The following is a 12721-nucleotide window of genomic DNA, read 5'->3' as shown; positions in this document are numbered from 1 at the left end:
TGTGCACCTCTTTGCTGATGATGTGCAAATTTATCTTTGTTCTGATGCAAATATTAACATTGCTGATATGCAAAGAAAAATAAATAGCGATTTACTAAAAGTACAGAGCTGGTCAGAAAAGAACTTGTTAGCAATAAATCCCGCAAAAACTAAAGCCTTATTAATAAGTCGTCTCAAAACACCCCCAAATCCTCCAGAGCTTTTCCTCAAAAACGAACTGCTCGAATTTGTCGATCATGCTTGTAATCTTGGCGTCATCTTTAGAAATAACCTAGATTGGGACAAGCAAATTAATTCTCAAATTGGAAAAATTTATGGCTCTCTGAAACAATTGAATTTAACTACAAGATTTCTTAATTCACATACTAAACTTAAACTGTTTAAATCTCTGTTATACCCACACTTCATTTTTGGTGATTTTATATATCCTAACGCAACTGTTGAGTCCCTAAATAAACTCAAAGTGGCTCTAAATTCCTGTGTCAGATATGTTTACAATTTATCTCGATATCACCGAGTATCACATTTACAGAAAAATTTAATTGGCTGCAGTTTCTCTGACTTTTACAAGTACAGATCATGTCTCACGCTCTTTAGAGTAATGCATACAGGTGAACCTAATTATCTTAGTTCCAATATAATTCCTCTAAGATCATCCAGATCTAAACAATTCCTAATACCTCAACATTATTCTACTTATTATAGTCAATCATTATTCGTTAGAGGCATTTCAACCTGGAATCTATTACCTTTAAATATCAAAACAAGTATGTCTATACCTTATTTCAAGCGCAAACTCCTGGCCGAACTCAACAACCCGAATCAGTGATACATTTGAGAAAATGTGTAGTAAATTTGAGAAAATTAGCATTAATTTATTTATGTTAAGTGAAATTGAATAACTCCATCACTAAGTGAATTCTCGCCACAATGTAATGAATTAAAAGGCACGTGCCTTATATTACATGAATAAATAAACAAATAATAATAATAATAATAATAATAGATGGTAAAATACCATCAAATCATACCAAAATCATGTATGTGGAAGACCACAGGAATACCAAAATATGATTTTCCAAGGGCGCGGGAATACCTAAAATTAAAACCATGGCAATACCAATTTTTGGAATTTGAATTTTTTTTTGAATTAAATATACTTTATTGAATCTTTCTTATAATAATTACATTTGGTTTACATAATAAGTGGTCAGCTGTGGCTCTTCAGCTTTAGTTTGCTTTTCGTGATTTAAACACTGTTCATTTTCTTAACTTTAAAAGTATATGATTTATCATTTTTGTAACACTAGGTACAGTGAGGAAAAAAAAAAATGTTAAGAAAACATAACCTAACCTAAAACTAACTTAAACTTACAATAAACTAAACCAATCCTTGAATCAAGGGGTATTCAGAAATAGCACATTTTTCCCTGAATTTCAAACATTTTTCTTGAATCTTCTGATCCAACATTTTTACTTCTGCTAATTCATGAACCTCACTTGATCTTGTCCAGCCAGGAACATTCAAAACCATTTTGAGTACCTTGTTTTGGACACGCTGGAGCTTCAATTTATGAGTTCTAGCGCAACACTCCCAAACAGGTACTGCATACTCAATAACGGGGTAAATTATTTGTTTGTAAACTGCTAACTTATTTTTCAAAGAAAGCTTTGATTTTCTGTTAATTAAAGGATACAAACACCTGATGAGAATGCTGCACTTGTTCAATATTTTATCTACATGCTGCCGAAACAATAGTTTCGAGTCAAGTATGAGACCTAAATAGACAACTTCCTTTGACCAGGGTATTGAAACATCATTCATTTTAATCAAAACATCATCCTTTGGGGCAAATCTGGCCGATTTGGAAAGTGGAAAAATGATGGTTTGAGTTTTGGCTGCATTTATGCGAATTTTCCAGTCGCCAAAGTATTCGGAAAGAACGTCAAGACCCTTCTGAAGACGGCCAACTAAATATCTGGTTATTTTACCCTTATAAATAACGGCAGTGTCATCAGCAAAAAGTGACAACACACCATTACCAGGAAGAGTAGGCAAATCAGATGTAAAAATATTGTACAGAAGTGGGCCAAGAATACTTCCTTGGGGAACCCCAGCATCAATGTTGAATAATCCAGAAGCAATCCCATTCAGAAAAACCCTGAACGATCTCTCCGAAAGATAGTGCTGGATAATTTTGATAAGATACATTGGAAAACCGTATAAATACAGTTTATGTATCAAACCATCATGCCAAACATTGTCAAAAGCCTTCTCAACATCCAACAAAGCCATAGCAGTTGATTTAGACTCAAGCTTGTTCTGCTTGATGATTTTAGTTACTCTCGTAAGCTGATGAGCAGTATTATGTCCCTTACGGAAGCCAAACTGCTCGTTCAAAATTATATTATTATCGTTGGTAAAATCCAAAAGCCTTGAATAGATGACCTTCTCAAAGAGTTTGGACAGACTACTTAAAAGACTAATGGGACGATAACTTGTTGGCGATGTTGGATCTTTTTGAGGCTTCAAAATTGGTATGACTTTGCCCAGTTTCCAATTGGTGGGGAAGTAACCAAGTTGCAAACATTTATTGAAAATATTGGCTAGATGTTGAAAGAACTGATCACTCTGTTTTTTCAACACTAGATTAAAAATGTTATCAAAGCCTGGAGCTTTCATATTTTTCATTTGTTTAACTGCAACTTTGACTTCCTCACCAGAAACATGGGAATCTGCAGGAAATTCAAAGGTAGAGTCATTGATTGTTGAAATACTATTGGCTACTGATGTTTCTTTACGGCTGGTCATGGAAGCGCCAAGATTATGTGAACTAACAAAATGAAGCCCAAGTGCATTTGCCTTTTCCTCGGATGTAATCAAAGGAGAATCCTCAACAATAAGAGGAGGAATATGCTTTGGTTTGTTTTTAAGAACTTTTGAAAGTTTCCAAAATGGTTTTGAATAATTCCCAAGCTGGCTTACATGTTTTGAAAATTCTTGATTTCTGATATTGTCAAGTCGGTCTTGTATGATTTTGTTCAAATTGTTAACTGAAATCTTTTTGTCATAGTCCCCAGTCCGTTGATATTGTCTCCTATAAACATTCCTAAGTCTAATCAAGTGTTTAGTATCTACGTCAATATCAGTTACCTTAAAATTAACAGGAACCTCCCGAACGTTGGCAGCCTCTGCTTGGTTGATAGCCTGCTGGATCACCTCCAGCGAACGATCAATATCGGCAGAAGTTTCCGGGTGTTGATCATAGTCGATGTTGCTGTCGACCACTTGCTGAAACTGCTGCCAGTCAACGTTGTGGTAATCTTTCCGGGTTGGCTGCCGCTGCGGAGTAACGGAAGCTCCAACCTCCACAACCACCGGATAGTGATCAGAACTCAACTCTTCAAACACCTCAGGATGAGCCACGTTCTCAGCCATATTGGTAATGAAGAAGTCGATGATTGAGTGATTCCCAGACCGAGCCACCCTCGTTGGACGATCCGGACTCACAACGTTGTAGTATCCGTTTTGCAGATCGTTGTGCAGAATCACTCCGTTCCGATTCCTCCTGCTGTTGCCCCAAACTTCATGCTTCGCGTTGAGGTCACCAGCAATGATGTACTTTGCGCTCCGCCGTGTCAGCTTCTGGATATCGCCCTTCAGTTTTGCTGCTGAACCATCTCTGGAATTCACCTGACGTGGGCAGTATGCAGCAATGAAGAGTACTGGGCCAACCGAAGTGGGAATTTCCACCCCAACGGCCTCGATGATGTCCAGCTTGAAGTGTGGCAGCCGGCGTGGCTTGAGATCACGATGAACAGCCACAAGCACACCTCCTCCTCCAGAGGTGGTCCTATCGAGCTGCGTCGCGATCTTGTAGTTTTGCAGATAAACTTTTTCACCGGGCTTCAGATGAGTTTCCGTGATGGCAGCTACGTCGATCTCCTTCTCGCGAAGAAAATCCACCAGCTCTAAGTGCTTCCTCCTAATGGAGCAAGCGTTCCAATTCAGCAGCTTGAGGGACCTACGATCCATACTGGATGACGAACGAGGTCAGCACTTCAATCTGCTGGGTCTTGGTTTTGCATCCACGCAGTGCAGCGGACATCTGTTTGAAAATATTGAGGAGTTCGGTTGAGGTGTAAAGATCATTACCATTTTCCTCAACTGCTGGTTCTTGGGTTGGTCTTGGCTCCTGGCTGAAGCCCGGTGGTGGCGGTCTCGGCTCCTGGCTGGAACCCGGCCGTGGATGATTCATCTCAGCTCTCTTCCTGGGATCCAACGGCAACGGTGCCAAGTTCGGGACCTGGCGTCGCGGTTGAAGAGGTGGAAAATTTTGCTCCACCAGGGCTGGAGGAGTTCTACGACGCTGAGGCTGATTCTTCGTCGATGCTTGCTGCCGAATTTTCACGAACTCAGCTCTCTTGGGGCACTTTCGGTCGGTTGAAGAGTGCTCACCGTTGCAGTTGAGGCACTTCACCAGCGAATCTTGGATGCACTGGGATGTGATGTGCGCATCGGTACCACATTTGGCGCAACGACGCTTCAGGTGGCAGTTCTTACCTCCGTGCCCGAAGCCCAGGCAGTTGAAGCATTGTGTGACGTCACGATGCACTGGTCGGTATCGCTCCCACGAAACGATAATGTTGAAAACCGCTCGAATTGCCTTCAGCTCAGGAAGCGTCGTCGATCCCTTAGCCAAATGCAGCAGGTAGAGCTGGTCACGGTACTTGATGTCTTTGTTGCGTCGGCTCATTTTGTGCACGGCCAACACATCCAGTTTCAAAACTTTTAGCTCGGCAGCTAATTCCTCCACTGGCATGTCGTACAGACCTCTGACAACGATTTTGTACGGCTTATCCATGACGACATCATGGGTAAAGTACTCCGCCTCGTTTTCGGTCAAGTAATCCTTGACCAGTTGATAGTGCTGCCTGGATTGCACCAGCACCTTAAATCCGTCTTGACACAGACGAATGTTGCCTAGGACTTTCCCAGACTTGATGAGTTCAACCAGCCCCGCACGAAAGTCGATCGTTGCTGCTGATTGCCGCACATAAAAAGGAGGCAGTTTCTCCTTTCGCTGTTTCACTTCATTCTCCTTTGCTTCCGCTACCTGGTCCTCGTCAGGCAGTCCAGCAAACTTGTTGTTCTTCAATAGCTGCTCCTCGTGCGATGAAGAGTTCTCCTCCTCCTCATCCATCGGTACAGTACCGTCGCTCTTTTTCGTCTTTTTGCTGTTCGATGTCACTTCCAAAAGCACCTTCCTTTTGGAAATTCCCGGTTTTTGGCCATCAGTTGAGGCCTCAACCTTCCTTTTGGAAATTCCCACTTTTTTGCCTGCTTGAGCCGCAGGTAGGGCAATATTGCCGGCGTTTTGCGCCGGGACGCGACGAGTCATGTTGATTCAGACAACCTTCACCAACGAATGCTCGGATAACAATGCTGATACCAATTTTTGGTATTCAAGCAATGTTCAAAAATCCAGAAGACCTCAACTTGGTATTGAAATGGTTCTATTTTGAGGTATTATTTTACCATTGGAATAACATGGTTTGGTATTGTTGTGCCCTTCCACATACACACAAAGAAAAATTACTCTAAATTTAAAAAGATCGTTCGTTGGATTAAAAGTTCGCGTTGGTGAATATTCGTAGAAAGTTCAAACTTTTCAATTTAAAAGTTGGAAAGTTTTTGATACTACCATGCATTTATGGAACAAAATCGTTGTATTGGTAAAAGTATTTTACTTTTAATTGTAAAAGAAACCTTTTATGGCAAGAATACACAACATTTAGCACTACAGGGATAATTTCAGAAAAATGTGCTTGGTTTTTTACATTTATTACAAAAAATAATTAAACAGTATGTTAGGAAAACACTTTTTTTTTTGTATTTAACGCTTCTCCACTAGCTTTTGCTTCATACGGTACGCCACCGGTCACTTCCGAATACCCCAGGCTGGACGGTTCCGGATGGAGGCTTTGACGCGCGACAGTAGTGTAACACGATGGTCACGTTTCCGGCGTCAATCAGGACAGTCTTGGAGGATTTGGCCATTGATTCGGGAAGGGTGGTCGACGTTTTCCGGCTGGAAAGTAAAGTGCCTGAACGGGGAGTTCCCGATCCTGGAAGCGCATCCGGAACATGGAGTTGATGAGGCCCTCGGTACGGAGTTCGATTTTGAGCACGTAATCCTACTTCGAGAATGACACAGATTTTTTTTGGCTCACTGTCCAGATTCATTCGGCTGAAGCTGCGCCGTCGCGACGTGAGTGTTTGTGGGCGGGAAGTTGCTAAAAGAGATGGAAAGTAAGTGAAGTTGGCTAGCCACTGCACACATTCTCAATACTCACCGGTGCTGTAAACCGCCGGCACCGAGTGCAACATCTGCGCTGACCACCTCCAATTATGTAGCTTTTCGTCGTCCTCCTTTTCGTCGGAGGCCCATCGTGAATATAAACTTTCGCGTACTTGTCCAAAAACCGGAAGTTAATCTTCTTCAACGCAATCTCGTTGTTCACGCAACGCTTCGGCAGCGCCATCTCCTCGATGATCTCGCCCTGGTCCTCACGCGAATTGACCCTCAACCACCAATCCCGGGCCACCACCACCCAATACAACCGGTGCGAATCCACATTCCTACCTCTCATCCTACAAAAACAAACAAAATCAATCACAAACCCCATAAAACACCCAAGCTTCCTTCTTACGCATTTCGGCCGTGGAACAGTTGCAGTTCCTGCAGGAAGCTGGCCTTGTCCTTTTCGAGCACTCGACCTCGTCCCGCTCCTGCACCACCCTCCTTCGAAGGCGTTCCGCTGCTGCTGTTTGGCTCACGAAGGTTTCCGCGTCCGAGTCCTGGCTGCTGCCGCGGTCGGCTTTGCTTTGCGTCCTAGACTCACCAGCACCACCGGACCCACCAAAGTGTTTGTTTACATTTGCGACTTAGGCGTACACGGTTACACGAGAACGTCAAAATGAATTCAAAGTCGAATTAAAAGTAAAAACTTTTAAATCAGTGAGCCATGAGATTTTCAAAAACTGTAGCAGTAAAAGTTTTCATTTTCAAAACAAGAAAAAAACTTTTAATGTAGCAAATGTTAACAACTTTTTAATTCAAAAGTAAGTTACTTTTGTCATTACCATAATATTTTTTTGTGTGTACAAGACTTTGGTATGATTTCATGGTATTTTACCATCTATTACTGGGCAACCAAGGGCACATTTTGGTCGCTGTTATTTGCTCAAGTAATACCAAAATTTGGTATTCCCGTGTTATTTACCCCTGCTCGGGTAGTGTTGGGCAAGATGTGGAGTCGTGTGATAGATTGGGAGCCGATCGACGACCGGATGTGTAGGTTGAGGATTAAAGGCCGTTTCTTCAACTATCACATCTTCAACGTACATTGCCCACACGAGGAATCATCCGATGCCGAGAAGGAAGCGTCCTACGTGAAGCTGGAGCGGAAGTTCGACAGCTGCCCGCAGAGGGACGTCAAGATCGTCATCGGAGATATGAACGCCCGCATAGGAAGGGAGGAGATGTACAAGCCGGTGATCGGGCCGAACAGCCTACACACCGTCACGAACGACAACGGCCAGCGGTGCATCAACTTCGCAGCCTCCCGCGGTATGGTGGTACGGAGCACATTCTTCCCCCGGAAAGACATCCACAAAGTCACCTGGACATCGCCTAACCAACGAACAAAAACACAAATCGATTACGTCCTCATCGACGGCCGATTCTTCTTGAACATACGGAACATCCGCACGTACCGCGGTGCGGACATCCACTCGGACCACTACCTGGTGGGTGCAAGCATGCACTCAAAACTGTCGACGACGTACCACCGACGACGGTGCCGGCTCCCACCGCCGTTCAACACCGAGCGGCTGCAGGACACGGCTGCGGCTCAGCACTACGTGCAGCAGCTGGAAGCGAACCTGCCAACGGAGGAGGAACTCGGCGCTGCCTCGCTCAACGATGGATGGAGCAGAATATGCTCGGCCATCGGCAGTACCGCTGAAGCCGCGCTAGGTAGTACGGTCCGAGTTGGAAAGCAGCGGTGGTTCGACGAGGAGTGCCAGCGGCTACTTGACGAGAAGAAAGCAGCTTATGCGGTGAAGCTGAGAGCTGTAACTGATGAGAACATGGGCAGATACAAACAAGCGCTGAAACAGCAGAGAACGGTCTTCAAGCTCAAGAAGCGCCAGCTGGAAGATCGTGATCGCGCCGAAATGGAGCAGCTGTTCCGGCAGAACGAGACGCGAAAGTTCTACGAGAAGGTTAACCGGTCCCGCAAAGGCTATGCGCCGCAAGCCAACGCTTGTCGGGACTCCGAGGGAAACCTTCTTATGGACAAAGGCGAGGTGTTGAACAGGTGGCAGCAGTTCTTAAATAAGCACCTCAACGGCGATGTAGCGCATGAAGACGGCTTTGAAGCCCAACTTGGACCGCCCGCTGCTGACCAACAGTTCCCGGCACCTGATCTGGAGACGGTGAAGAAGGAGATTAGGCAGCTGAAGATCAACAGGGCCGCCGGTAAAGATCGGTTACCCGGTGAGCTCTTCAAATATGGAGGAGAGCAGTTGGCGAGGGCGATCCACTTGGTGATTTCTAAGATCTGGAGGGAGGAGAAACTACCAGAAGAATTGATGGATGATGTCTTGTGTCCCATCTACAAAAAGGGCGATAAGCTGGACTGCGGCAACTACCGCGGCATCACGCTTATCAACGCGGCCTATAAAATCCTCTCCCAGATCCTCTGCTGTCTACTGACACCGTACACACGGAGGTTCGTGGGCCCCTATCAAGCGGGGTTTACTGGCGCTCGGGCCACAACGGACCAAATTTTCTCGCTCCGGCAGATCCTCGAGAAATGCCTTGAGTACAACGTGCCCACACATCACATCTTCATCGATTTCAAGGCAGCGTACGATACAGTCGACCGCGAACAGCTATGGCAGATCATGCACGAGAACGGATTTCCGGACAAACTGACTCGGCTGATCAAGGCTACCTTGGATAGTGTGATGTGTCACGTGTGAGTGGCAGGGGAGCTAGCGGACCCCTTCCAATCGCACCAAGGGTTACGACAAGGTGACGGCTTATCCAATGCGCTGTTTAACATCGGACTTGAGGGAGTTGTGTGAAGAGCGGGTATAGACACGAGAGGCACGATTTGCAACAGGACAGTCCAACTTCTTGCTTATGCGGACGACATTGACATTATAGCGAGAGACTTAGAGACGGTGAAAGGGGTTTACACCGCCTTAAAGACGCAAGCAAGACGAATTGGATTGGCCATGGATACGACGAAAACAAAGTACATGAAAGGGAGGGGCTCAAAGGACGTTAACCCCCCAAGACTCACCCCTTTAGCTGTGGATGGCGATGCGCTGGAGGAGGTGAGCGAATTCGTGTACTTGGGATCGCTGGTAACGGCCGACAACGACACCAGCTTAGAGATCCGCGCCTTCTTTGGATTACGGAAACCTTGACATCTGATCGAGTGTAACGCGCCACGAAGCTTACCCTGTACAAGACACTGATTAGACCGGTTGTCCTCTATGGCCAAGAGACCTGGACGCTGCGGTAAGAGGACGAACGAGCCCTTGGAGTTTTCGAACGGAAGGTGCTGCGAACGATCTACGGTGGAGTACGTACAGCTCAGAACGAGTGGCGAAGGCGCATGAACCACGAACTGCACGCGCTGCTGGGAGAACCGACAATCATCACCCTGGCGAGAATCGGGAGGCACAGGTGGGCCGGACATGTCGCGAGGATGGACGAAGACCATCCTGTCAGGATGCTTTTTGACCGCGCGCGACCGGATGGCGGCTCAGGCCGAAGAGCAGGAGCACAGCGTGCACGATGGGGAAATCAGATAGAGGCGGACCTAAGAAAGATCTGCAACCTAGGAGACTGGCGAGCTGCAGCCCAGAACCGAGCAACATGTTCTAAGCTGATTGGTATGGTATGGTATTCTGCCCCCAAGTGGATTTTAATTTAACACTCCCACCACCAAGCCGTTGGTTTTTGATTGAAAAAAACGGAATCGACGTAACACCTTATAATGTGGTCCTCTTAAACCTTTTGCGGTTTCGTCAACGGATCCACAGGCGTGTATCGTTCTTTTTGCGACAAGACTCCGCCTCCCGGGTCTCCTAAGTGTGAAGGTATGGCACGGGGAGAGGGCACCGAATACCTATTACTTACACTTAGATTTTTATTGCGTCCGCCTCGGGATTCGAACCGGCGACCTCTGGATTGTAAGTCCAGTGCGCGGTCCGATTGATCCACATTGATTTTTGATTACCTTCGTAATAGCTCCTGGTAACATTATAAACATTGAACAAACTTTTCCAAACAATCTAACTTTCGAGAAAGATTAGTTAAGAACCTCGAAATAAACAACATTTGCGTGGTTTTGTCAATAAATTTACATTTTTGCTTTTAATTCGAAAAATACAATGAATTCAAACGTCGTTTTCGGTGTGGTGATGTTATTTGACCCTTGCCTTACAGTTGGTCTTAATCCATTCTACAGCCCAAAACCAAGGTTGGCCCATTCTGCCCCCATGGTCCATTCTGTTTAATTTTTCATGCGAATTTTTTAAATGTTAAGCTAATCTAGAAACTTCTTACTATTTTTCTCAAATAGCCAAACTCACCTTTCTTTTGCGTCTAAGACAGCTAAAATCGGATGAAATGGCGCGGAGATATGATTTTTTGGAAAATGTGTTTTTTGCGAAAAATGACGAAAGTTGCCATTTTTTGACCACCCTAACACGATGTAGGTCACCCTAATGGCCAAACAAAAAAATACGGGACTAATTATTTTGGCCCAGGAACCCCCACAAATTTTTTTTATCCCTATCGGAGACCTTTTTTTTGGTTTAGGGGAATTGCTGTATAGGTAGATGTTACCTGCCAGGTTGCATCTGGATGTTCAGTTAGTTTGTATAATGTCCAAGCATTGTATGCCTGGAAAATGTATCCGATGAAGAGGAATGGAATAAGAAAGCTCAATCCGCGCCACATCCATGAATGGAAGCCTTCAATTGTAATGTCCATATCATGTCTCTCGCCAAGTGCTTTCAATCTGTACAACACTCCTTTCTGGTAGCCGAACTGCATGTACTGTACTAAACTTATGTAAACGTTAAAGTACATGAACTGAGTCCGGAAAAGTTGCCAAGGTTCCCCTTGTGGCCAGATTAGTAGAACTCCGGCACTGGCAGTAGAAATAAAGTGATGTAATCTCCACCATCCTTTGATTCTTGAACCGTTCACCTGTAATTTTAAATAAAAATATATTGCACAAGAAATCTCACAATTTTTCTATGCCATTAATCTTAACGTTGCATATCAAATTTGCCCTTCATGACGAGTCATTTGAAAGCATTAGGTTAAAGATCCCAAGAATCGCCTTCTTTGGAATGTCTTTGAAAATTAGACTGAATTAGTTTGGATAAGATTTGCTCGGCACTTGTACTTCTTTTTTTTTTAAAGAAAAATTCCAATAGAAGGTGACAATATGACAACTTTTATGAAGCTTATGAACTGTATGATGAAAAAATACAATTACCTTCAAGATAGATTCCCTGATTGTCAGTGTACAGTAGTACCATACCAGCAAAAATATGAAGGCCAGTTCCAACGCTCTAAACCAATAAATAAGAATGTGTTATGTAGCTTTACAAATATTGTGTTCATACTAACCGATAGTTAATAACAATGTTTAAAAATGATAGCAATAAACCTATCACATTTAGAATAAGTTTAAATTTTTCGTAGTCATCTTTGTAGCGCACTTTGTCACTTCTATTTAGGATAGAGACATTCACATCACCAAGAATTATGTTTAGATAGAGGCTGTTTTTCTGGGGCAGTCCTTGTTCGATTTCATGCAATTGAGCTTTCCGTTTTAAAATATTTTTGTTCAGTTCAGCCAATTTCTCCGATTCTTCTGGTGTATTCTTTTTGGTTTTAACATACCTGAAATTAAAAAATAATAAATATTGTTCATATTTTGATTTAGAATATTATGCTTATAATGCATGTTACTGACCAAAAACCTCACGTATACGAGGTTTTTGGCCAGTAACATGTTTTTAAGTGAGTGTTGCTCGTAGTTTTCGTTGTATAGCTTGTGGAAATTAGAAATATAAATTAAAAACAAATGAACTTACATTTTTTCGTTTTTAATCAAAGGCATGAGATATCCCAAGTAACCATCTAGTACTAAAAGAAATCATAAATGAGCTACTAAACAGCATTCACCAGCTTATCAGTCATAAAACAGCTAAGGCGATTGCAAATTAGCTCTAAAACAACTGCTCTAGTAATAGCCGGAATAGTGCTGATTTGATGCTGCTACTAGCAACACTGCAACAAAATACGATTTTGTTCCATATAAGAGCGAAACAGAGAGCATCAACAAACAAAATAAAAAATATTGCTTACTCTCTCATCCATTAAACCAAAACAAATCGTTCGAGGAGAAAAATGCAGTCTGCTGAGATTTTTTTTTAACGATTGGAAAAAAAAGTTTGAATCATGTTGGAATGATGTTGGTAAGTTTAATTTTATTATTTTTAATTCATAATTATAAAAGAACTACTAGCGTTCTTCTACTACCGTTGCAGTGGCCACCAGCAGGTGACGTTAACTTACGGATACGGAGGAATAGTGGCACATTAATGCATATTTCG

At 43.5% G+C, this 12721-nt stretch overlaps 2 protein-coding genes across 2 annotated transcripts in view; both read right to left on the bottom strand.

Annotated features, from left to right (window-relative positions):
* LOC120428522 (transmembrane protein 120 homolog) overlaps positions 1–12240 on the bottom strand; it is a 36174-nt gene extending 23934 nt beyond the window's left edge. The window contains exons 1-4 of the mRNA XM_052706157.1: positions 12200–12240; positions 11730–12005; positions 11596–11671; positions 10935–11300 (exon numbers count right to left, since the gene is read on the bottom strand). Of these exons, the coding sequence (XP_052562117.1) occupies positions 10935–11300; positions 11596–11671; positions 11730–12005; positions 12200–12225 (744 nt within the window). The 5' untranslated portion in view covers positions 12226–12240. The remainder of the gene's footprint in view (positions 1–10934; positions 11301–11595; positions 11672–11729; positions 12006–12199) is intronic.
* On the bottom strand, positions 5896–6850 carry LOC120428524 (AT-rich interactive domain-containing protein 2-like). The gene is made up of 3 exons (XM_039593553.2): positions 6715–6850; positions 6358–6655; positions 5896–6297 (listed from the first exon to the last, which is right to left on the bottom strand). The coding sequence occupies exons 2-3, from the start codon at positions 6652–6654 to the stop codon at positions 6244–6246; spliced, it is 351 nt and encodes a 116-aa protein (XP_039449487.1). The 5' UTR covers position 6655; positions 6715–6850; the 3' UTR covers positions 5896–6243.
* Positions 12241–12721: the final 481 nt, after the last annotated feature.

This window comes from Culex pipiens, chromosome 1, assembly GCF_016801865.2.
Source record: "Culex pipiens pallens isolate TS chromosome 1, TS_CPP_V2, whole genome shotgun sequence".
NCBI lineage: Eukaryota > Metazoa > Arthropoda > Insecta > Diptera > Culicidae > Culex > Culex pipiens.
The sequence above is the reverse complement of the archived record's forward strand: the minus strand, read 5'-3'. Positions and strand labels throughout refer to the sequence as shown.

Bases quoted from the DNA above. Each gene is read 5' to 3' on its own strand.
- LOC120428524 (XM_039593553.2), bottom strand. From the start codon at position 6,654: ATGAGAGGTAGGAATGTGGATTCGCACCGGTTGTATTGGGTGGTGGTG. The intron at 6,298-6,357 runs GTGAGTATTGAG...CATCTCTTTTAG, and splicing joins GCCGGCGGTTTACAGCACCG to CAACTTCCCGCCCACAAACA.